The sequence below is a fragment of the Dreissena polymorpha genome, chromosome 6 (assembly GCF_020536995.1).
Source record: "Dreissena polymorpha isolate Duluth1 chromosome 6, UMN_Dpol_1.0, whole genome shotgun sequence".
In the NCBI taxonomy this organism is placed as follows: Eukaryota; Metazoa; Mollusca; class Bivalvia; order Myida; family Dreissenidae; genus Dreissena; species Dreissena polymorpha.
This window is the reverse complement of record NC_068360.1, coordinates 74,181,699-74,209,190: the sequence shown is the minus strand read 5'-3', so window position 1 is coordinate 74,209,190 and position 27,492 is coordinate 74,181,699. Positions and strand designations below refer to the sequence as shown.

Below are 27,492 nucleotides of genomic sequence, written 5' to 3'. Positions count from 1 at the left end.
TTCTGCACGCACTGAACGCACCCTGAATGAAAAATGATTTTAGTCTATTTGCAACGCAAATAGGCTTTTGTAATACCGCATTTCAAAATCACAGGGGAAACGGTTGTCCTTTTCCAAGCCTTCCCTGATTTTGGGCAGACGAAATAGATATTTAATATAGTATTTCGCAATTCTTACAATTTTTCATTTAGAAACTTTTTTTCTAACATTTTCTTCCAAGAACATTGCTTACACCATTTTTAGTGAATCGTGAAAAAACGTTCTTAGAAACCAAAACAGATTTCGTTCGTAAACCAATTATGTTATTGGCAAAAACGAGTTATTTTTAGAAAATTACCATTTACAAGGCAAACTTAAAAGAATTACGTCTCTTGAAAACAAAGGGAGACAATTATATTACTGCTTCATGCGAGGTATGGGACCTTTATTGCTCGGCGATAGTCTTGTTCTTCATTAAAAAATCTTTTTGATAGCATTTTACATTTTCATTCAGACAACATATCCTTTAACATTTACTTCAGCAGAAACTTCCCTTTATCTTGCAAATAGAGTTTAAACGCCATCGGCGCTCTCGTACAGTATTGCAGGACTTGGGGAAAACGACAGGCGGAAACATCAACATAGCCTGATATTAAACGCAGATATCTTAACCGATAAAAAGGCCCTATTGCTAAACACTGATAACATCCAAGAATCAGATTGATGAGTCACGTACAGAGGGTGGGGTAATGATATATATAAATTTTGCAATGCACCAAGTTGATCATTGAACGATGCATGCTGATTTCACACGAAACAAATTTAAATAAATTTACTTGCGCCTGGTTGGATCATTATCTGTGATTGTTTCAAGATTGCAGTTCAACATGTGTGATAATAATAATTATAACAATAAGCAAATAATTAAAAAAGAAAATAATAGTAATGATAACAAGAGGGCCTGAAAGGCCCAAGGTCGCTCACCTGAGATAGCAAGATATTATTGGGACAAATTTTCTGACCAAGTTTCATGAAGATCGGAAAATAAATTTGGCCTCTAGAGTGTAAACAAGGTTTTACAAGAACCATATAAGGAAAATTGCCCCGCCCCCTGGCAGCCATGTTTTTCAACCAACCGGCATCATTTTTGAACTCTTTTAAGATATTATCGGGATGAATCTTCTGACCGAGTTTCATGAAGATCGGACAGAAAATGTGGCCTTTAGAGTCTTAAAAAGATAGACATATAAGGAAAAATGCCCCGCCCCTTGGGGACCATGTTTTTCAAGCAAACATAATTATTTTAGAACTCACCCAAGAAATCATTGAGACTAATCTTTTGACCAAATGTCATGAAGATTGGACAATAAATGTGGCCTCTAGAGTGTTAACAAGGTTTTACTAAAGCCATATATAGCCATATTAGGAAAAATGCCCGCCCCTGGTGGCCATGTTTTTAAATCAACCAAAACCATTTTAGAACTCATCCAAGATATCATTGGCACAAACCTTCTGACCAAGTTTCATGATGATCGGAATATAAATGTGACCTCTAGAGTGTAAACAAGGTTTAACTATAGCCATATGATGACAAATGCCCCGCCTCCTGGCGGCCATGTTTTTCAACCAACCGGCATCATTTTCGAACTCGTCCAGGATAATATTGGGATGAATCTTCTGACCAAGTTTCATGAAGATTGGACAATAAAGCCATATATAGCCATATAAAGAAAAATGCCCCGCCCCTTGGCAGCCATGTTTTTTCAAGCAAACGTTACCATTTTCGAACTCATCCATGATATCATTAAAGAGGCCTTTTCACAGATTTTGGCATTTCATAACTTATTCATTAAAAGCTTTATATCGATAAATGTAAACATTGGATCGTAAAAGCTCCAGTAAAAAATCAAGAATAAAATTAACAAGAAATATCTTTAAAAAAGATATACGGCGTAAATAGTTTAATGAATGAGATCAAGGATAGAGAATGTCTTTTTCTGTGCAGTTCTTAGCTGCATCACACGCAGTACGGGATGTTACGGGGAGTTTTCGCGGCTTATTTTACATTATAACATATTGCTGGTCATAAACCTATAGATACAAAACAGAAAACCAAAAGAAGAATGGAAGTGAAATTTAAACATATGAGTCAACCGGCCACACGAGAAGTATCCGTATTTATAGGCGCGTTCTTCGAACAAACCTGTTTTAGTGGTTTGTCGGGCATTGCTATTTGATTCGATTATTAACAGTATCAATTATCATCGTGCTTATGCTTAAAGTAATATTATGGGCATTTTGCACTGTTGCATTGAGCTGAAAAGAATTAACAGGTCAAAATAGTTAGTTAAAATGTGGTTACTGATTAATTATCTGCAACTCACCTTGCTACCAGTTGTTTATAAAAATATATTTTATATTCGATATTCTTACGTGACCCACCCAGTCCTGTAAGCTGAAATGATCCGTAAAACAATTTCGTGTCTTTGTGTCGTATGAACAAATCTGCACTAAAACTAAATTTAGGTTCAACTCGTAAACGCATGATCAGTTGTCAAACGAAAGTACGGTTGATATTCAAATGCATTATTTTTCTCTTTCTGGTATATTGTTTTAGTATGATGATGCTGCATTAATTAATATAAGTGTATATGAAGTAGAAACATCAAAAATAATCAACGGTTGCGATAGACACCTATAAACTGTTACATGCTCATAATATCACTTTAGTACATTAGGCAATATGGACGAATAATTATTGTTAAATTTATCAACAATAATATTTATCATTGTATTGTTGAAAACACATTAAGAATCTATTATTTACATACCATAATTATATTGCTGAATATCTTCATTTAACATATTTCTGGTCTAAAGAAAATTCCAGGTCACCTAGTTCACGGATAGCGTCTTTATTATATAACGATTATTTTACTGGCCGCCAACTCCGGTGATGACCTGTATATAAACTCTGAATGTCCGCGAATTGACCCGATATACCTCGCGGGTTGAAATGCAATGCTTTAAAGTGAGGCCTCGCTTCCATTGCTCTTTATACTTTTACATGTTAACATGTTGACAGGAATAAGGAAGTAAGTACTAAATATGAGAACATAGCCTTTTAAGTATAAACGCTCTTGCGCTGGTAATACTCTGAAAATAAAAGGTGTACGCACAAACTGTATTGATGTCGAGAATTGAGTGTAAAACTGTTCTATCTATTAAGCCTTTTCATTCGAGATAAAATTGTTTCATACAGTAAAACAGTGTTACAAAGACGCGGATATGTTTCCAATGTTCTGGTGGTATACTCAAATCAGCCAATGGAATAAATGAAGTGTATTCATTCGTACCTAGCCGCGGGAAATTTTATTGGAATTTTATTGGACACTTACAAAGGTCAGGCTAAGGTGAAAAGCTGGCTTATGCAGCTTACGCCGAAAAAAAGGAAAAGAACATTGCCCGGACCAGGTTTCGAACCAGTGCCAGAGTCCTGAAGTAAAAACGCTTTAGCCTACTGAGCTATTCCGCCAAGTACACATTCTTGACGTATTTTATAGCTTATATAAGCAATCTTCGTAGTTTCACAAAATTTAACGACAAAAACAGAACTCTCCAAATTATTCAATCGTTTCGCGTTGCAACGCTTTATAATTTTTAGGTTTTAAAATCGTCAAAAGATGCATATAATGGCTATATTAGACCATGGTAAATGTCCAGTATTACTGTTTCCTCACAAATATCATAACTAAAACGAAAATTTGCGAATCTGAAACAACTTTTTTCTATTTTGTCAATTTACCAAAGCGTGAAAAGATCCCTTTTAGACAAATCTTCTGATTATATTTCATGAAGATTGGACAATAAATGTGGCCTCTTGAGTGTTAACAGGGTTTTACTATAACCATATAAGGAAAAATGCCCCGCCCCATGGCGGCCATGTTTTTCAACCAAAGGGCGTCATTTCTGAACTCGTCCAAAATATTATTGGGATGAATCTTCTGACCAAGTTTCATGAAGATGGGCAATAAATGTGGCCTCTAGAATGTTAAAAAGATTTTACTATAGCCATATATAGCCATATAAAAAAGGCCCCGCCCCTTGGCAGCAATGTTTTTTAAGCAGCGGTTACCATTTTCAAACTCATACAAGATATAATTGGGACAAATTTTCTGACAAAGTTTCATGAAGATCGGAAAATAAATGTGGCCTCTAGAGTGTTAACAAGGTTTTACTATAGCCATATAAGGAAAAATGACCCGCCTCCTGGCGGCCGTGTTTTTCAACCAACCGGCATCATTTTCGAACTCGTACAAGATATTATTAAGATGAATATTCTGAACAAGTTTCATGAAGATCAGACAATAAATGTTGCCTCTAGAGTGTTAACAAGATTTTACTATAGCCATATATAGCCATATAAGGAAAAATGCCCCGCCCCTTGGCAGTCATGTTTTTCAAGCGAACGTTACCATTTTCGAACTCATCCAATACATCATTGAAACCAATCTTCTGACAAAATTTCATGAAGATTGGACAATAAATGTGGCCTCTAGAGAGTGAACAAGGCAAATGTTGACGCCGCACAACGCACGACCCACGACGGACAACGGACAACGGACGACGCACGACGGACAAAAGCGATCACAAAAGCTCACCATGAGCACGTAAAAAAATAAATAATAATAATAATAAAATAATAATAATAATAATAATAATAATAATAATAATAATAATAATAATAATAAATAATAATAATAATAATAATAACAATAACAAATAACATAATTAAACATTTAATGAAAATAACCATGTTAAATAACTACGGGGGTATACGATAAAAATACTTATTCAAATACTGATAACATTCGACTAGCAATAACAGTTATCTTAAAACCAAGAATAACTGCACAGCATCTGTTTCATGTAACGATTGTAGAAGGCATAGAGTATTAAACTATAACATGTAGGTCTATAAAAACTTGAAACGACCGAAACGTGACACATAAATAACTGTACATGTTTGTACACTGCGGATACCGGTTGATGTTTTCTTCATAAATTCTTAAGTGTTTACATTTTCACTCAACATTTCCTAATCGTACCATCAATAAAGCAATGAATCAAAACTTAAGAACACATCTGTTTTATCATTACTATTTACCAAGGAAGAAGATTATACGCACTTTGTACCCATAGAACATTTACCCATAGTGTGTACTCATTTTTATCATGGTTCATGTCTTTTGTAAAACAATCGTTTTATAATAGGATGAAACTATGCATTCACTTAAATTTTTAAACTGCAAGTACAACAAGTCATTATTATAAACGTGAATATACAATCTCAAATTAGGTTCCACATAAATATTTTATTTTAAATCATGTATTTTAAATATATCACGTAAATACATTTCGTTTGGAAAAATCAGTATAAATGTGCTCCACCCGCTACTGCAAATTCTTCTAAAAGTATGTTTTGTAAGTAAACTAGTAAATATTAGATGCACAGTTGCAATATTAGATGCAATTATTTATTCCATTGATACCTTACCAGGTTAACCAGTTAAAAACATTATCGTCCAACCTCTATATTCTACCATTACTTATAAATTGTATAATGCATATGTACGGAAGGCTATGAGCTTGTATAAACTTAATTGCTGAATGAATATTGTTGTAGTTCTTATTTTTAACCAAAGCAGAAGATGTCGTAAAATTTAAAAAGAACCCGTTGACGTTTATACAATCTCTCCATTATTATATATTTATTCTTAATAATGTACATTCAGAGTAGAAAGTTTTATCTCGTGATAAGTGGAAACAATCTCCAATGTAAAGCTCTGTATCTAGCCATGACTTCTTCTCTTATTATAAGAACATGCAACATATAAGTTAGAATTAAGTATTTCCTAAATATGAATATCGTGATACTCGAATGCGTTAGGACTAAGTATTTCCTAATTATGCTTGTGATACTCGAATACAAAACTGATACGGACTCTTCCACTGGGACGCATCCAAACTTTTCCGATGTTTGGTAACGAAAAACGTTATATATGCATTTTACATGCTTATATGTTTGTACCAATTTAGGCTTCTTCTTTTTTTTACCTGATAAGCATTTTTCACGTGGTTTCATTATTAATTGTTTCATTTAGAAATAAAGCTCGAAGTTGTAAAAAATCTCACAAGTTAGTCAAAGTATAGAGTTATGGATCTCAGTATTAAACGAAGGAAGCCTACATTGTATACCAAAATATTCAAAAGGAGAGTATATCACTGTGATAGTGTGAATGAACATACATTTAAGCTAGTATATACGATTTCAATACCAACATTTCATTCTCGGAATCTAAAAACAACATGAATATGCATGAGACATGTTAAACACAATCAATTAACCATCTTCATATTACATGTTTAATAATATACTGTTTTCTTCAATGGACTGAGTCGTGTTCTGAGAAAACTGGGCATAGTGCATGTGCGTAAAGTGTCGTCCCAGATTAGCCTGTGCAATCCGCACGGGCTAATCAGGGACGACACTTTCCGCTTGTATGACATTGTTCGTTTAAATGAAGTCTTTTCTAAGCAAAAATCCAATTAATGCGGAAAGTGTCGTCCCTGATTAGCCTGTGCGGACTTCACAGGATAATATGGGACGACACTTTACTCACATGCATTATGCCCAGTTTTCTCAGAACGCGACTCAATTTTATAACGAACATTTTTCACGCCGACACCGACACGTTTACTCGTATTTGTTACAAAACCAAAAGTGTGTCTATGGATCGTTTGCGCGAATCTGCACCTTCCCAACAATCGACATGTCAAGAGGGCGCGAAGATGTGTCCTACTTAAAGACGGAAATTATTTGCTGATGATTTAATTGTTACTTAAATTTATTCTGTTCAATGTATTATTTATACGAGTTTTTTTTATCCATTTGCATTTTGTTTCTTCTGCAAAATGCAAAAAGTTATACAGCGTGTACGCACGCTTTAACCGAGCGTTATATAGAAGCTCGTGTTAACAAATATACACGACACAAATTCTCCAATAATTCACTAGATTTATTTTCGTGTCGTGTCCAACAGACTTTTCATGCTATCAACGTTTTGATTACAATTGCAAACTGTCATGCAAATAGAATACTGCAGATAATAACTACAACATAAGTTCTCGCCTTACGTAAAGACCATCCAGTTTCATCTCCAAATCATTGCCGAATTAAAATTTTCTGGCGAGTTTTCAAGAACTTGGCTGAGATAAAATATCATTTTTTTAATCGCACAAACATATTTCTCCTCTCTAAACATTTCGAACTGAACTGATAGACGATGAACATTGAGTGATGTAGAAAAAATAAATATGTACTGAAAGAACATCAGGCTCCGGTTACGTATTCTATCAACAGGTATATGTCAAAACTTCAGTTTATCAAGACCCTTGGCGAAGCAGAATAAAAACAGAATATTTTTTGGACTGTCTTCGTAGACTACAGGGCTTGAAGCAAATAAACTTTTATCGAAAATAAATGAACCAATTCCATAAATTCATATGACATCAGCATGTACTTTTAAAATAATATAGTATGATTAATGTTGCAATTAACACGCTTGGCATCCGATTGGAAAAAAACAATCGAATATTAAAAAGTAAATACATTTATGAAATAACATGTTAACTTGTTAACTTGTGCTTAAAAACCATTTATATGAAATTACAATTCAATATGGTAGCAAAAAGCATAGATATTGGAAATATGAAAGTCGCAATCGGTACATGCATTTAACATACAAATAATACCAAAGAGAATCTAACAGTATAGTATTTATTATAAGGCAAGGATAATCAACATGTAGCTTATTTATATTGCATCGAAAGGAAAACAGCTGACAACCACTGAGATCAAGGAATATGCCAAATCATAAGGCAACAAAGTCACTTACCCTTTCAAGTGTACGCTAAAACACATGAATAATGTTTCAAAAACACCTGTAATCTTGATAACTATTTTGTTCATAACAAAAATTCTTATGTTTTAAATTTATACTATGCTTTCAGTTAAAACCTATCAACCATGTGACACAAATGAGTGTATGATTTCATTATCGATTTATAAAAATTCCGATTTTGTCCTCATAGAATTGCATGTTTACTGTGTGCTCTCTTTAACCCCAAGTTAGTAAATACACACATTGTTCGTTAAACAGCAGTTTACAAGGACACAAAACTAATGCACCATTTATAGCTTATCGCAACAACGCCTGAAACTTGCAATAATAATGTTACCGCTTGATCTTGGTCTCATATATTTATATATCATATTTTATTCATACTATAGAAACAAGCAATACATCTAAAACAGCACCACTTACCTTGTGCCTTTGTTGTTGTCGTGCTATCTGTTCAGGTGACTTAACCCTCAGCGGCACATCGGAGACATCATCGTTCTGCGATGCATTTACGGCGCTGCTTCTTGAAGTTGACTCTGTTTCACGCATACCCTCATAGCGATGGTTGTTGTCATCATCTCTGTCCTCGGCACACAGGCCAGCAAAGGTCTTCGACTTGCGCATGTGCAGTGCCATGACTTTACCCCTGTCAATGGAGTCCAGTGAATTGTGTATTGTCTCATGTCTGAAACTGTTTCGACGTATACTTTCCAAACCCGATGACAATACCTTACCCTCTACATCACACGGGTTTGGGGTTTCGCTTTCAAATATTTCTTCGTCTATTTTAACAGCTTTCAATTTTGGAATCGAAGAAGCATCATTGCCGCCCATGTGGACCTGAGTAATATTGTTACTAGGCTCAGTACGTCTTGAATTTGAAGTTCCTTGAATTGCTTCAGGCAGCTTCATTTGGCTCGCGAAATCATTTTGCGCAGGAATACGTACTGGTGATCGATACATTTTACGCGGTTTGCGTCTATTAAAACTGTCCAAAATTCCGAACAATAATTCTTGTCTGATTTGATGTTTTTCGGTACCACACTTGGCTTCATCGAGTGCAGTTCCTATTATTTTAACGTCGTTTTCAATGTTTTCATTGATAACCGTCTCACCTATTTGTTCAACTTTTTGGTCAAGTAATCTTGAAGATTTTCTAAATCCATCATTTAAGCCTTCTTCGCTTATTATAACATCTGCAAAATTCGATTGATCATTGCGAAACAATCTTTGTTTCAAAGTTGGTTTCTTTAAATCAGTCTCAGAATTGAACACCAGAGCTTTTAGGGGTTTGGATTCGCTGTGTTCTTCAATTTTGTCTTCAGTTATTTCATCATTTGAAGTAACGTTGGTTTTCTTTTCATGCAGTCGCTGTTCAGTTATGTGCAGCGTTTGAATGTCGTTTTGTATTATTTCCTTTGCATCCGTTTTATTTGGAGATAATGCATTTTCGTCATCCGAAGCCTTTACAAGCCGATCGACCGTTGTGTTTAAAACAAGAATAGCAACAGGAATATTTTGGTTTGCTTGTGAGTCATGTGTTTTAAGTGATTGATCTTCAACAATCGTAAAAGCTTTAGTTGCGTCTGTATTGACACCATTGACACAGTTGTAAGAAGATTCTGTTTCTATTTCAATGGTATTATTTATGGTTACTATCACATCTTCTAATACGATATTTTTGTTTTGCTCAATATTCTCAGACTTCGTAAGTCGAATACATGTATCATTATTGCTGGCTTTTATCACTGTTTTTCGTTCCATTACATGCCTTTGACTGTCATTCTCATCATGATCTTCTGGTTTAGAATTTACCATCGCTTCAGACTCATCATCATCAGCACTTATAGGAATTCGCATCCATTTACCGTTGTCAACCACCCATTTCATTAACTTCCTGTTTGGAGCCGGCGACTCTGATGCTGTCTGTGTGCGGGTTCTAGTTGCGGCCGATCGAGCCTTGGTCATAAAATTTAAGCAAATATCAGACACTTTCTTGGGTAATTGTGGTGACTCATTATCTTTTGTTTTCTCAGCTGCCACGTTCTCTGGTTCAATATTTCTTTCAAATCTAAAGCTTTTACTTTTTCTTATGGCCGTGAAGGGTTTCTTTGCAACATCTTTAGATTCAATAGCACCATTTTCTTCTCTGCCATCGTTGTTTGTTTCAAATATATTTTCAGCAGTATTCCTGCGGCCCGATCTTTTGTTCGTGAACGTGGACTTCATATTAGAACTTTCTTTTACAGTTTTCATTTTCTGTCTTTCCAACTCCAGTGCGTGTTTTACAGATATGTTTGACTCCTCTGAAATCTCAGCTTCCTTGACATTATTGCTTTCATATGAAACAATTGCAACACTTTCAGATTTTAATTCACCGTTGCAAATTACGGATTCAGTCGCTTTCTCATTTAGGAAACCAGTGGCGCAATCGCGATACATGGTTGTGTGTTCCGAAGACATGTTGTGGCCTAAGTGGGAGTTTATGATTTCATCACTGGATTTAATGACGCCATCATTGGATTTAATGACGTCATCATTTCGCGTTGGTATGGTATCAGAATGGTGGCGGGATGCCTCAGCAGATTGATGACTGGTGTCACTGACCGTGTCATGGCATGATTCACTGTGATTACACTCATTGTTTGCTTTACTCTTCTCCTCTCTTACAACTTCATAAACAAACGCCTCCGCGCGGTCATCATCTTCGTACGTCAGCGTATACGTCACATTCGGCGACGGCGTTTCCTCCTTGGCAACAGTTACGTCATCATGTATGACGCAATGTGTCACAAGGCCATCACTTTCTGACGTCATCACGTGATCTGGATTTTGTCCTTTTTGCATTATGTTTATGTCATTGACAGGCCGGTTACTATCTTCAATAGCGTCCGTACAATCTGCATCAATAAATTCAATGTCGTCTAATTCGTTCTCCTTAAAATTTTGAACTTTGTCCGAAATGGAAGTCTTAAAACCCGTTTCCATATTTGACGTTTTATTCTCACAGTTCTTACACACTAGTTTTTCTTCCATCGGATAGTCATCACTTTCACTTTTAATACTATTGTTTATCTGAAGGTCGATTTCCAAGCATGCGACTTCCGCTGTATTTTTTGTTGCAGCGCATTTATTTTCCGCGTTCTGGTATTCAGGGTCATTTAATTTCTTCAAAGAAGATGCATTATGTTTTAATGAAGCAGAATCAGAATCAGTAATATTTAATTTCTCACTAACAGGTGCGGATTTTGTTTCACAAACAGGCTCTGTTTTCCAGCCCGATTGGGGCTTATCAGTATTCTGACAAACTGTCTCAATATTTGAAGAATTTTGCACGGAACTTCCATGAATTGATTCATTGTGCGTTATTATGCATGCTTGATTTTTTTCTTCACGAAATATGTGCACGCCTGACTCGGAGGATTCTACGTGAGTTGAACATGTGACGCCTGACGTCATGCCGTTAATCTGACGTTCAATCCGTTTACGACGTCGCCGTTCGTTACGTTTTACTAATGCTGTCTCAATTTTTGACGCTACGTTAATGTTAACGTCGTTTTTATTAACGCATGACACCTTTGTACTTACGTCCTTTCCGCTTTCTGATGACGCACTCGCATTATCGTTATTTTTGTTGAGTTGACCTTTTGACGTTTCTGAAATGACGTCACGCATTTTACTCGCATCAGTGTGAGTAAAATTGACGTCGTTCTGTTGTTTAAAACCGCAACCAGCATCGTTTTTACGTTCAGTACCTGAGCAACCATTTTCCTGAACTTGTCTATCATAGTTATTTTTAGAAATAATATTTCCGATAACTTTTGAAACGGAATCTTTTTGCGCATCATTTGATCTCAATATATTCCTTGATGTCGGCGCATATCTCACATCGCCATTAGCGGAGGCCACCGTTTTCAGATATGCGTTATCTTTCAAAATATTTCGTCTGAAGTACACCGAGCTATTTCCGGCGGAAGCTTGATTCAACGCTATTTTAGAATCATCACGTTCGTCCGTTCGTTCGTTCGCCATGGTTTCGTCATATTTCAAAATGTCTTCTAAATCATCATCAAAGTCGTCCCACTCCGAATAATTATCCAATGACGTTGTGGATTTCGATGACGTCAAAGACGACGTGTCGTCGGTGTCCTCACGAATTGACGTCGACGTATTAAATGACGTTAAAAAATCGTCGTCCAAATGTTCTACAGCGTCGTGAAAACTGTCGACAGATGAACTTTTATTTGAAAACTTATACAGACACTCACCGGCTTCCAACTTTAACAGCTCGTGACCAAATGTCGACGATGGCGTCAATGAGGTGTCGCATAATATGACGTCACTTTCATCTGAACTATTTTCCTGCTTGCGTTCACCTATACCACTTAATAGATCACTTTGCACAGTATGTTGACTTAAGTTACCTTGTTCCGGTAACGTAACGTTATCAATGACGTCATGTGTCGAATGGCTTTCAATAATTAAGTCCAATGGCTCCTCCGGAGCGTCGACAAATCTTTCAGAAGAATCCGAAACACAAGAGCCGGAGCTTGTTAGGCTTAACCTCTGATTAGACGACGTCGTATCCGTTTCATTCACGTCAGTCCTGGACGTCTCATCGATCAGGTCAAGGTCATTTGTAGTTTCGTTGTTTACACTTCCTTCAACGTGTTCCGAAGATGAAATAATATTATTAGAATATTTATTTTGATTTAATTCTGCACAAATCTCCGCAGAATTTTCCAAAACGTGTCCCTTGAATCCGCACACCAAATTTAAGTCCGCGACATCGATGTCTGATAGTTTTACGTCCTTCAGCACCAAAGAGCGATTGCTTTGTAAATGATTGGAACTCACATCAGAAGCGTTATTAACAATTTTAGAAATATGACATCTGGCGCCCAAAGTGGAAACTGGGTTATCATTTGCTAATCCACCACTTGCTTGATTTGAAAATTCCAGGTGATTAAGTCCTGCCCCGTACGTTGATAAACACGGGCACTCTGTTTTTGCAGAAGCGAACGTCTTTTCACAAGGTGGTTGCAATATTTCACACTCATTAAATCCTAAACTAAAATTGGTTTGATTCAAACCGAGCTCATGGCACTCTATTTTACATTCTGCAGAGATTTTTGAATCACTAACATCAAACTTCCCGTGCTCACGCGTAGACTGCAGGCTCTGTTCTGGTTGATTTAAATTTATTTCATTTCTGCTATCGCGGTCACGACTTGCTTCCAAAGTACTTAAGTTACAATCTATGCGCCGCTCATTCAAACTTGCACCGCTTTCACTTCGAACAATGCAATTATATTCCTCATGCCCGGATATTTTTTGCGTCCGACGCGATTCAAATCCCGCGATAGAATCGCGTGACTCTTTGATTTCTTCAGGAAACACTTGATTAGCTATACATTTCTGTGTAGTAATTTTAACGGGAGATAAGCCAGACATTTTATCTGGCTGGGCATCGCGATAATACTTAAGATTATAATTTTGAAAGGATTTCTTGTCCGACATGTGCTCATCCGAATACCAGGTACACTCCCAGGCAAATTCAGATTCAGCCATCTCATTATTCAGGTCACGTGACTTTTCAGATAGGTCCCTCTTATCACTCCAATAATCTAGAGCGGAAGATTCTTCATTTATTCCCTCCTCATGAAAGCTCATGCCTGTACGTATGTTTTTTCTTATCAAATTTTCATAACCTTCGCGCCGCTGGTTGCAGGTACAAAATTTATTTCGCGTAAAATCTGCGGAATTTTCGGCTACATTTATTGCGCTTAAAGTGTGCGCCTTGCAACGGTCCGTTGATGAGGGAAGAATATCAGTTTTAAAATTACTAAAAAATGACGTATCAGTCAACGCCATCCCACAGTGGGCACATGCTGTGAATTTTATCGCGTTATCACATTCCAAAATAACATGTTCTTTAAATAAACTATGGTTATCAGATGTTTCGCATTTATCGGCTGAACTTTCTGCCACGATTTCGCTCGTTTTCGACTGAAATAAATCGTCTTGTTTACATTCAATCGAACTTCTAATACATGAATATTCTAAGTTAGCTGAATCACTTATGTTAATTTCCTTATTTCTATTTCCCTCTCTAATTTGATTATTTTGACTTTCGGTGTTCAATAAACAACTGACTAAGTTTCTGTTGTCATTGGTCTGATTTTTGTCGACGCTCAATAAACATAATTCCTTGGAGCAATTAATTTTGCAACAGGTTAATAATATCCCTTTACACAACTGTATCTTCTCTGTAAAATCATTAACGAAACAGTTCAAAAGAAATTCACCATCTGTTTTACATCTATTTAATTGACACGGGGGATAATTTCTCTGCGGTAATCCAGCATATTTATTCGGATCAGTTTCAATACAATTTGATTTACATCCGCCATCAAGACTCAGGCGCGCGTCGTTGTATAACATCCCACTAGCTGTGCTCGCTTCTTGGAAACAGGTAGAACCTCGATTAAATTTATTATTAATGAAATGGCGATGATGATCCTGATACATACAGTATTTACACTCATCTATTTCAGGAAAACTTTGTTCCTCACTTGTAATAATTTGTTCCACATAATTTACAGGTATGAAACTTTCCTGCAAATCGGCAGAGATATATTTTTCAGGCTGTTGGCACAATGAATCATTCACGCTTTTCAAACACGTTCCACATTTATTGCGGATATTATTTCCTTCTTTGTTATTTTCCTCCTGAAATAACCTATCACTAGGTGTAAAATTGGAATCGTTTTCTTTGTTTGAAAATCCTGCCAAATTGTTTGCAATATAATCAGATATATCCGGCTGATGACACGTCGGACGTTGAACGTCGTTGCATGACGTATAATCTAACGTCGAATCAGCGTGACATGTCAAGAAGTGGGTATTACCAGTTGTAGATTGAATGGAAGTCAACGAACTCTTTTGTTGAGAATGATAACATGTTTCAACGTCTACCGTTACGTCGGACTTGTCTTTACTGCCGTCATTTTCAATCTTCCGGCAATCCGTTATTACGTCGTTGTCAAGGTGTAGGCAAAACGGCTCCTCTATTTCCGCTACGACATTTTCGCGAAGAGTTCCGTAAGAATTTTGATTACAAACCTGAATCAGAACTCGCGTCAGTCGTAACGGTCACGTAGCACTGACGTGTGCCATACACTTTATCGTTGCACAATGCACCCGTTACATCCTCCGCTATTGAACAAAGCCTTTTATTTTCTTCTTGTATAGTTATATCCGTACATGACGTTTGTTTGGTACTTGAAGACCGTGTGTTACCCGAGTTATAAATAGACGTAGACGTTACCGTATCAAATGGACGTTAACGTTTCCGTAACGTCATCTACTTGACAATGATCAACGTTAGTTTTGACGTCTTGTTCACCTGACGTTCCATTTTTAGCAATGCAGGCGATTGTTCTTCCGTCTTCGTCGTGCGAGTCTGCGGAAATAACTTTTATTCCTGACGTTAACGCTGAAACTGACGTCGACGTCACAGACGTTGAATTATCACCAATATCCGACTCCAATTTTAATGTTGTTCGTTCGGTATCTGAACAGTATTCAATGCAATTCTTATTTAAAACTATATGTTCATTTACACATTTAGTTTCACTCAATTCTGCACTTTGTCTACAAAACAAACATTTCATTCTTTGAATTTCCCTTTCATTTTGGAACGTCACTTTCCAAAACAACTTCACTCGTCAAGTCAGGTGAAAAGTCAGTAGTTTTCTCACTTCCAGAAAAGGAATTTTTATCACGTAAATGTTCCAAATGCTTTTTATCACGCACGTTTTCCTTGCAAGTCATCGAAGACGAACACATGTCTGTCGATTGCCCTGCAAAGTTATTGTCTATCAGACAACAAGAATCGACGAAGCCTTGGTGCTTATCGGCGACTGACGTCATTCTCCCACACAAAGAGATTTCTGGCGGGATGTCGACGGGTGGCACTTGAAATGAATCTCCTTGTCTTTTAGTTTCAGCTTTTAAAATACCTGCACCTGTCTCATCTGAAACACAATCAATACATCTAAGACGTCATGGTATGGAAGTAAATTATGCTCACACCCTTTAATAATGCCGTATTAATTAAAACGTACTCGGGAATTAAAATGGATTATACTTTTTTTGTAGTTAACAAGTAAAAACGTTGCTTAAAAATGTTTTAAAGAATCGCAAATACATATATATTGATTATTTGTCTAATTGTCTTTAAAATTGTAGACGTACTTTTTACAGTTTAACATATAGTTACTTAGAACCTCTATCCTTTTTAAATGTACTTTTCATTCTATTCATTTTATACCACACCCATTACCGATTTGTTATAACTTTTAACATATCTATGCCTATTTGCATACAAGTCATGAGTCAAAACTTTAGAAACTTCATCGAATCTGTGTTCGTTTAACGTATATTTCATATTAAATGATGGTTTGAACATATATTTTTATATTAAATGATTGTTTTAACGTACATATTTTATATTACATGATTGTTTTATCGTATATTTTATCTTTTATGATTGTTTTAACAGATACTTTTTAATATTAAGTGATTGTTTTGACGTATATTTTATATTAAATGATTGTTTTAGCGTATATTTTATCTTTAATGATTGTTTTAACGTATATTTTATATTAAATGATTGTTTTAACGAATATTTGATATTAAATGATTATTTAACGTATACAAAACGATTGTTTTATCAACATTTGCCATCGCAATTCAAAACGTGATTCTTAATATCAAAAATATAATGTTTTTTTTAAAGTAAGACACAGTTTACCTTACTTCTTCACTAATCTTACAATACGCTTAGAATCTTTAAGAATATAAAACCAATATATCGCTTTCGTTTTGCTATCAATATTCAATTAACAAAATTCTTACCACATTCTTGCCTTCGCTGCAGTGAAATTTGCTCAGATTTCATATCTGCAGCCTTCAAATGTGAAGCCATTTCTTTGACACTAATTAAATGAATCGATTCGGAACTGCATGTCTTCTGTCTTGCATCGCACGTCTCATTTCCGGTTGGCTGTGGCATAGTGCTCCCCTGCATCAACCTCGAACTCTAAGGCGGAGATTTCTTTATACTGACAGACGGATGTTGCGAGCTGTATGACTTGCCTAGAGTCTTGTCTTCCTTTAGCGACGTAAACGGATTTATCGACGTCATACACGGCCACGTCATTCTCGTATACGTTACGTTCCTCTGCAGGAAACTGTTGGCTACTTGGGTGCTCACTTTCCTTACCATTGTGTTTCAGTGGACCGTCTTCATTGTTCAAATAACACACACGAACCTGACTGTCAGACAATTCTCGCTGCCAATCAATGCTTTGGTCTGACACTGAGACACACGGTGTCATGCCTACATCACAGGTTTTGCACTTAGCATCGCGTATTTCAGATTCACATGAACGCGTGCCTTGAACTTCACTGCATATTTTAGACTCAAATATACATGTGTCATCTGCGCTACTGAATATTTCGGGCTCAGATAGACACGTGTCTTTTGAGTCACTGCACATTTCAGACTCAGTTAAACACGTGTCTGGTGCGTCACGGCATATTTCAGACGCAATAATGCAAGTGTCTTTTGCGTCACAGAATATTTTAGACTCATTTAAACACGTGTTTTGAACTTCGCGGAATATTTCGGACGCAGTTTTACACGTGCATTTTATGTCACTGCATATTTTACATTGATTTATACCTGTGTCTTTTGGGTCACCGCACATTTCAGACACAGTTTTACACGTGTCTTGCACGTCCCTAATTAATTCAGACTCAGTTATACAGTTGTCTTTTACATCACGGCATATTTTAGACTCAGTTATACCACTTTCACACATATTTCCGGATATTTCAGATTTCACTCCTATGTGTTCGTCTTCTCCGCATATTTCAGACTCAATCAAACGGTTTGCAAAAATATCCCCGAATATTTCAGACTCTACACCACCCCCGTATTTTTTGGTGTAACATTTGTCATCTAAAACTAGACATGTGTCGTCATCGCAATAGTAGGACTGTGGTAGAGCACAATGACACGTAGATAAAACATGATCTTCCAAGCCATTCGAAGAAACCACGGAGTCCACATCATCCGGTACATGCTCATTTCTAGAGCTATTTTCCATGTTGCACTCTATGCTCATACCCAACAAATGAGCCGTTTCGGCACTTGTTGATAAGCAATCATTAGTGACCTTTAAAGCGAGGTCGATGCTCGGAAAGCTCTGACCAGAATGGCTGGAGCTATCGCGAAACCCTGTGCAATAATCCGGTGCGAAAATAACAACATGTCTGTCGTTTATGGATTTACACACATGCTTCTTTTCTCCATCGCCGCACTGTCTCAATAAATCTACATTTCGCGTAATTTCGTGCAAATTGTCTACACTTTCGCAGCATGTATGCGATATCGTTACATTATCATCCGATGCCGTTGGTAATTCTCGTCCTAAATGCGTACCGTAATTATTCGCAGCTACAGACAACGTTTTATCGCTTACTTTTCTGAGATCGGTAAGGCAAGATTTTGTTGGAAAAATAAAACTGTCAGGTTTTGCTTGACTCGATGACGTCGCATGGACGTGATTGGCATCGCTAATCGTGTTTGAATCTGTAAAGTTCGCGTCCGCGCATTGCGAACGATATCTGCACGGCAACGCTATCTTTTCCTTCGCACTACTCGCTCTTACTTTCACAGATGCATTAACTGATATATTATCTAATACATCTACTTCATTTGATTGCTGAAATTTATTTGACATTGTTTTGGAATCGGCATCTGTAACTGTCGAACTGTGTGATAAATTCGCTCCCAGTTTTTGTAATTTATGCGTTCGCAAGGAGCCATTTTTCTTTGGAATAAAAACTTTGGCAGCAGCTGTCATTTTGGCAAATTTACTTTTATTGCCGGAATTTGCTCGTCCGGAAACGGGGTGGGCGTCTAGTATATGTCTTTCGTTTTTACTGATAGTCAAAGAGAAGCTACTCTGCTTAATATCTGGTCGAGTATTAGTTGCAGTTGTGTCCCTTGGCAGTGATGAACTATTTCGCGCTGGTTCTTGAGTAGTTTTGGTATTGGTCCTTGATGACTTTTCAATGCACGGTTTCTTTAAATCTTTCCTCATACTACTTTTTGTCTGCGAATTAAGCAAAAGGTTAGGTACAGATTGTTCTGACACTTTAATAGATGTAGAAACCACAGTTTCGTGTTTCTGATCTGCAACCCTTTCTGCGGATTGCTTATGTTCTCTTGTCGGTGTTTTTTTCTTTAAGGTACTTGTTTTTGGCTTACTAATATAACCTCCGGTTGAAGAACCGGAACCAGAACTAGGCGTTGATGACCTTGAGCTCGAACAAGCGTCTTTTCCTGTAGAAATAGGAGAATACGTGGGTTTTGGAGAGAAAGTTTTGCTGCATATTTTCATATTATAATCGTCAACGCATTCTTTATTCACAAAACTTTGCCCATAAGAGTTCGGTCGTACTGTTTTATTCGACTTGTTTGAATCGGTACCTTTCCTGTCAGTTTTGATACTTTTAGCATTAGTACTTATTTTTCCGGCCGTGGCAATGTCTAAGCGTTCTTTCGTCAGTAAAGAGAGATTTTGATCTTTATTTACAATGCCCGGGTCAGCGACTGCCGTTGTCGATATTTTGTTGTCGTTATGCCCTACACGTTTCTTGATTGTTTGGGACTTGCCACTGTTTGTATCAGAAACGTTGGTGATGTTCTTTGAAAGTTTGGAAGCTGCAAATTTGGAAGTTGTCTGCAAATGATTAGATGCTGGATTCCGGACTTTCGCCCGCACCGCTTTCGATTCGACAGAAACATTGGATTTACGAATTAATAAATTACGGTCCGACTTTAAAACAGTTGTTTCCTTTACAGTTGTTAGACCGCATTGAACTTGTCGTTTCACAATCGCCCGTTTCTCGCCAAAGGGCATCTTTGAGCCGACTTGTCTAGACTGTGCCCCTTTTGACCATTCGCACTTATCATTTATTTCAGGCGTTTTACTCGTCGTGCCTTGAATTTGATTTTGCTCGAACAGATTGCAATGTGTCGTTGTGTTTTCCGTGTCTTGATCTTGTGATAATTGGCCTACCATTTCATTATGAGAAGTTAAATTTGCCTGATTATCCCTGTTATCGGATTGGCTGTTGGAATGGTTTTGAACCTTTTCTCGAGTTTGATTGGTTGAACATATGTCACTGTCACAGCCATCTTGGTCAACAAAATCAATCGAGTCGGTTCTACTTTTGTCATTGACAAGTTCACATAAAGTGTCTGTGGTTGATTCGGTGCAGATGATGATGTCATCTCGACCGATGGATCCGTCATTACTGGTTAATTTGTTATTATTTACACTATTGTCATTAACAATGTTACACACAGGAACGTTTGAAGGTAAACATGTCGGTGAAACTATTTTTGTGTGAGTTTTTGCAGAAACCGTCACCGACGCTGTCAAGGTGAAACTGTTTTGATTGGCGGGCTTGCTTGAAAGAACGTTTTTGCGATCTGCTGTCAGAGATGTCGTTTCTACAATTTTAGTTTTCGTTCCTTTACTAGCGTTCGGTTTATTACTTGGTAACCGAGTTTGTCCTGTGCTCGAGGTCGATTTTAGCCCCGTTAGTCTCTTTTCATGCGTAGTTGGCCCACGTTTCATTTTGACGTCATCGATTTGCGAAAAATTCACATCAATACACTTCCGTTTTCCGGAAATGGCGTCGTCGCGTTTTCTAATACTTCCGGATTTAAATGCATTTGACATTGTCAAATTTGTCGAGTACTGTTTTCAATCAACGTATGCATTTAAATGCAGGAAACATAATGCAGAAAGGCATTGCCAATTCATGTGCATGCATTCTCAATTCCACGCATGCATCTCGGGTTTCGTTTTCCATCAAATTTTCACAAATAAATTTCGTGTGCGACCGGATATTAAGATACTTCCAGTTACCATTTCAATATCTTTATCACCATATATTTAATCTCGGATTTTTGCAAACACACATCACGTTTGAAGACGCTTTCAGTGACCCCGTGTATTTATACTCAAGATAATCACAAACGCATACAACTTCCTTTACAAACAGCACCAAAATGAACACACACAAAAATAAAACAACAACGCCAGCAGAAGAAGTTCATAGCCATTATCTGCCGGTTTTGTGCAATTGATTCCTATGCAGCCAGTAACTTGCATTGGGGAAGTTCCGATTAATTGCTGATAGGGAGTCCGCTGTCGATCACTGACAAGGCAGTGATAGCAGTCAATGCGATTTAAAATGATTAAAACACACGTTTCCGAGGGAAAAGTATTACTTTCACCTCATGCGTCATGCTGCGCGCAAAAATTCAGAATTCGAGCGTTTCCAGGTACATTCTCGTTGAAGTCTCGTTAAGTGAGATCTGCACCAAAATATCGCGAGATCCCGTTTACTATAATACTATTACAATAATATATTTATTATAAAGGAATGTGCATAACGACAATTCACATTGAAGTTCCGCTGAACTTTCTCGTTGAAGTCTCGCCCATCTTGATTTATTCAGAAACAAGCAAATGCAACATGCTGTCTGTATTGTTCCAACATAATGCAGCCTTGACGCGGAAGGAAACTCAAAACAACAAGAACAACATTTTTTTTCTAAATTCCCAAAAACGCACTGGACGGGATCATATCACTCACATGTTTACTTTCAATATATACTATCCGCATTGATTGTTCACACATATCTCGCGATTACTACTGCATAGCTATTTGAATAAACGCACTACTTTTTTTGTTAAAATGTTGATTGCACATTCGTTCATCTAAAACACAAAGCAACGTACAGTCGGTATATTGTATTTGAAGACACTTTTTCGTTTTCATACAGTAACTATATTAAGTATATAAGTGTTATCGTATTCTAACATACTAATAGTGTTGATGACGTTTTTTCTATAACATTAATGTCAAATCCCTTGGTCCAGTCCGAAATGGCGCATTTTTATGTATTATTCCATTAGATGTTATTTCACGGCATTCATTTGCCATTTCTCTTGTAAGATCCATCTACACAGATAAGAAGCACCATTTTTCTTCAAAGGTTTAGTTGTCTATACTTCGGGAAAATTTGTCTGGAATGTATTTTTATTGATCTGAAGTTATGCCTTGGTACTTGATTTGTTACCGGTCTTGTCAAATCGGGTTGAGGCCTGAAAAGAGATAGGAAACCAGAGTAACAATTATGACTTTCCTTTCACAACAACAGCATGTACAACAGCATCAACAACAACAGCAGCAATAATACTTATAACAACAACAACCATAATAATAATAATTATTATAATAATAATAATAATAATAATAATAAGAAGAAGAAGAAGAAGAAGAAGAAGAAGAAGAAGAAGAAGAAGAAGAAGAAGAAGAAGAAGAAGAAGAAGAAGAAGAAGAAGAACAATAATAATAATAATAATAATAATAATAATAATAATAATAATAATAATAATAATAATAATAATAATAATAATAATAATAATAATAATAATAGTAATATTGATTATCATGATAGTAATAAAAATATCCATAAAATAAATAATTAACTTCATTCTCTCATCATCATCATCATCTAAATCTTCCTCAAGGTAACATAAACTTTGTTAATAAAAACAGAACACTTGTGAAAACAAATGCTCGCACTACTACCATTCCAAGGACAATCATACACATTCATGGAAAGAATAACCACGCCAATGATTAATTGGGGATCCACAGTTCTGGCAAACTGACCAGCTATTGTTTTCGCTCAAAACTAGCTACATTGTCAAGTTAATTGATGTTTATTGATAAATAACCAGACGGGGATGCTGCATCTTGATGCTGCATCTTGATGATCTTACAACACACATATAAAATTTTCGCTGTATTGCTCCGAATTGTCCAAATAGATAGATAGTTTGTCAACTACACAATATATTAATGCTTTTGAAACCGTTTAACAAACCAATACGGAAACAGTAGGAGTAATAGTAGCAGCAGCAGAAGCAGCAGTTGTAGTAGTAGTAGTAGTAGTAGTAGTAGTAGTAGTAGTAGTAGTAGTAGTAGTAGTAGTAGTAGTAGTAGTAGTAGTAGTAGAGTAGTAGTAGTAGTAGTAGTAGTAGTAGTAGTAGTAGTAGTAGTAGTAGTAGTAGTAGTAGTAGTAGTAGTAGTAGTAGTAGTAGTAGTAGTAGTAGTAGTAGTAGTAGTAGTAGTAGTAGTAGTAGTAGTAGTAGTAGTAGTAGTAGTAGTAGTAGTAGTAGTAGTAGTAGTAGTAGTAGTAGTAGTAGTAGTAATAGCAGCAGCAGCAGCAGTTGTAGTAGTAGTAGCCCCAAGCACTTCAAAAAGTATTTCTGTTCTGAGAGAAAGTGATCGAAATCGCCCACATAGCATATCTGATTAGCTCTACATTGTAGATCTTCGCCAGAACTACACTAGCGCCGTATCTGATATCTCGTGCAATTGGCAGATAACGACAACATATTCCCGGTGTATTTCTTCTGTCTAGCTCCTGTTCGGTGTAACATATGATTCATAATATTATTCTAATAATACACAGTATACTATGTGTTTACCAAATGTTTGTATGACAGTGAAATAATGTGATTATTCAATCATAAGTAGATTTCATAGTAAGTGTTAAATGGAATTAGCATCATCGGATACCCACGACTAATTCATTCCGTTACTCTCCAGCATTGATAAATGGAGAACATGGGTATCCGACGATGTGGAATTAGCTGTAATTACATAGTTAGACCATTCAGATAAGTAAATCATGTTTTTTGATTGTTCCTTGTTTGCTTCATTAACAACTGGTTGGATGAAATGAGCTCTCGTTTATATTTGTTTACCTATACAATTTATGATGTATCATAGTTTCTTGGGGGTAAAGTTTTCGAAAGTCTGCTTTAAACACACATATCAATGAAACGCACACACAGGCAATAAGCATACAGGCAATTTTTATTTTTGGATCATGTGGAAAATGCCCGCAACGATAGTACATATTAATCCATTAATGCTTAGCGTCTAGAAAAAAGGCATTTGCAAACAGCGTAGACCCAGATGAGACGCCACATGATGCGGCGTCTCATCTGGGTCTGCACTGTTTTCTTAAATATATTATAAATATAGAAATAAATATACTAGACATCCCTAATTTTAGAAATAAATTGATCCCATTTAGAAGGATGGGAGAGTCCAATATGCATAAATGGGTTAATAAGGGAAAACCCCACACACTGATTTATGCGATAGTGGGGTGCAATTTGACCAAAGTGAAACAGTAAGAGCTAGCCTAAGCCAATAGGGCTTCGACCTAGTAAGGCAATGATTAAAAGTAGAGACCATGGTCCATAAAGATAAAATACTTCCAAAAGAAGATCATCTAGAAAAGAAAACAATTAGAGGAAATTAAATTGGAAAATTGAACACTCGGATCCGGTTCTGGAAGAAATGATGGTACCTTAGTCTTATAAAAGTATCGCGCTTACTAAAACAGAAAATTTGAGCCTTGCCCAATGCAAATGGAGAACTGACCAAAACAGATAAGACTTTATACTTCAAACAAAATAAAAATAATAACGATATAAGGTATGACAGTATCCTTGAAAAATGCTAATAAGATGACCGTGTGAATTGATTTAATACAATCACTAATGTATGGATTTAAAAACAATCACCGGGGAAGAACTACCCTTTATCACTGTAGATGAGCCATTAACCCTTTGCATGCTGGGAAATTTGTCGTCTGCTAAAATGTCGTCTGCTCAATTTGTAAAATTAGCATTTTCTTCGATTTTTTTCAAAGAATACTATCAGAATAGCAAACAGTTTGGATCCTGATGAGACGCCACGTTCTGTGGCGTCTCATCTGGATCCAAACTGTTTGCAAAGGCCTTCAAAATTCGGTTCCCGCACTGAAAGGGATAAACTACATGAGAAGATAATGCGTTAGATTAAAGATATCGTATGGCTTCGAACATTTAAAGCATTGATAATAAGTAAGACAGCACGTTTATCTGGACTTTAAAATGTAAACACGAATACAATTAGTCTAAATTTCATTGAATGTTAACTGATAATTACAATATTAACAAATATATCAAAAGTAAAACAACGCAACAAAAAACATTAAAAAAAGCGCTGAAGCGAAAATCGAGTTAAAACATAAATAAAATTGACCGATTATTAACTTTCTTTCTTTGAAATGAATGAACATAATTTCTTATAGATTTATCTTTCCAGAATATACTTTACTCTTTACGTGGCTTGAATGAATGCTATAATGTTGTTGGAAAAACATTTCCTAGTGTAGCATCGCAGTTCTATAGCTGTCGCAATTTTGATCGATGCAGTCGATTGTTAAAAAAACAATTAATGACTTGTTTTGCAGACATGTCTTGGAAAACGCTTTTGTTCAAACTTATCATATATAACATATATTTTTGGTCGCATTGTAACCATCTTAGACAGGTGAAAACATTCATACTGTCCCGTAAACACAATGTTGCAAAAAGATTGATATCGTTGCAATAACAAAACGCATCACACTTGACATTTTTTACGACGTTGTGTCTTTTTCAAATACTTACCTCTATACAATCTACATATTTCCAAATTTTATGGATTTGACACAAAACTGTAAATACAAAATGGTCTATGATAAATCACATAAGTCCTGAATATAAAGGAATTTATACAAATTATAGTTTTACTCCAGTAACATTATATAACTATGTATTATTTTATTACATATTTATTATATATTCCCTGTTAACTATGTTTGACTATTAAACCCCATAAACACCTCGTACATTTAGCATATTTTTTCTTCTGCAGGTAAGAGAAGACACTCACAATGATAATAAACAAATCTAATGGCGTCGCCTACTAACCTAAACTTCCAACCAGTGAATAGACGTGGCAATATTTCCGATCAATGTGTTTCGTTGTTTCTTAGAAAATTTGATAAACATGCTTAATTCTAACGAAGCTTACAAATAGAGCATCGTTATGGAAAAACGAGTCTTAATACTTGATCTTTAAGTGTCGGCCCACATCAGCCTGTGCCGACCATTAAAGTATCGTCCCAGATAAGCCTGTGCCGACCATTAACGTGTCGTCCCCGATAAGCCTGTGCCGAAAATGAGACATACTTAAAATGTCGTCCCAGATCAGCCTGTTCCGACCATTTAAGTGTCGTCGCAGATAAGCCAGTGCCGACCATGAGACATACTTAAAGTGTCGTCCCAGATAAGCCAGTGCCGACCATGATACATACTTAAAGTGTCGTCGCAGATAAGCCAGTGCCGACCATGAGACATACTTAAAGTGTCGTCCCAGATAAGCCTGTGCCGACCATGAGACATACTTTAAGTGTCGACCCAGATCAGCCTGTGCCGACCATGAGACATACTTAAAGTGTCGGCCCAGATCAGCCTGTGCCGACCATGAGACATACTTAAAGTGTCGTCGCAGATAAGCCTGTGCCGACCATGAGACATACTTAAAGTGTCGGCCCAGATCAGCCTGTGCCGACCATGAGACATACTTAAAGTGTCGTCGCAGATAAGCCTGTGCCGACCATGAGGCATACTTAAAGTGTCGTCCCAGATAAGCCTGTGCCGACCATGATACATACTTAAAGTGTCGTCGCAGATAAGCCTGTGCCGACCATGAGACATACTTAAAGTGTCGTCCAAGATCAGCCTGTGCCGACCATGATACATACTTAAAGTGTCGTCCAAGATAAGCCTGTGTCGACCATGATACATACTTAAAGTGTCGTCGCAGATAAGCCTGTGCCGACCATGAGACATACTTAAAGTGTCGTCCAAGATCAGCCTGTGCCGACCATGAGACATACTTAAAGTGTCGTCCAAGATAAGCCTGTGCCGACCATGAGACATACTTAAAGTGTCGTCCCAGATCAGCCTGTGCCGACCATGAGACATACTTAAAGTGTCGTCGCAGATAAGCCTGTGCCGACCATGAGACATACTTAAAGTGTCGTCCCAGATCAGCCTGTGCCGACCATGATACATACTTAAAGTGTCGTCCAAGATAAGCCTGTGCCGACCATGAGACATACTTAAAGTGTCATCCCAGATCAGCCTGTGCCGACCATGAGACATACTTAAAGTGTCGTCCCAGATAAGCCTGTGCCGACCATGAGACATACATGTACTTAAAGTTTCATCCCAGATCAGCCTGTGCCGACCATGAGACATACTTAAAGTGTCGTCCCAGATCAGCCTGTGCCGACCATGAGACATACTTAAAGTGTCGTCCCAGATAAGCCAGTGCCGACCATGAGACATACTTAAAGTGTCGTCCTAGATCAGCCTGTGCCGACCATGAGACATACTTAAAGTATCGCCCCAGATCGGCCTGTGCCGACCATGAGACATTCTTAAAGTGTCGTTCAAGATAAGCCTGTGCCGACCATGAGACATACTTAACG

General features: G+C 36.9%; 1 protein-coding gene across 4 annotated transcripts in view; it reads right to left on the bottom strand.

The window, feature by feature from the left end:
- LOC127836694 (rho guanine nucleotide exchange factor 4-like) overlaps positions 1 to 27,492 on the bottom strand; it is a 139,174-nt gene that overhangs the window by 105,744 nt on the left and 5,938 nt on the right. Inside the window, exons 1-3 of one of the 4 annotated variants that reach the window (XM_052363384.1) lie at positions 16,866 to 22,204; positions 8,367 to 15,982; positions 7,938 to 7,952 (exon numbers count right to left, since the gene is read on the bottom strand). In XM_052363384.1, coding sequence (XP_052219344.1) covers positions 7,938 to 7,952; positions 8,367 to 14,474 — 6,123 coding nt within the window. In that variant the 5' untranslated portion in view covers positions 14,475 to 15,982; positions 16,866 to 22,204. Of the gene's footprint in view, positions 1 to 7,937; positions 7,953 to 8,366; positions 15,983 to 16,865; positions 22,205 to 27,492 lie in introns of those variants that run through there. The other 3 variants (XM_052363386.1, XR_008028877.1, XM_052363385.1) reach the window with 3 other exon arrangements.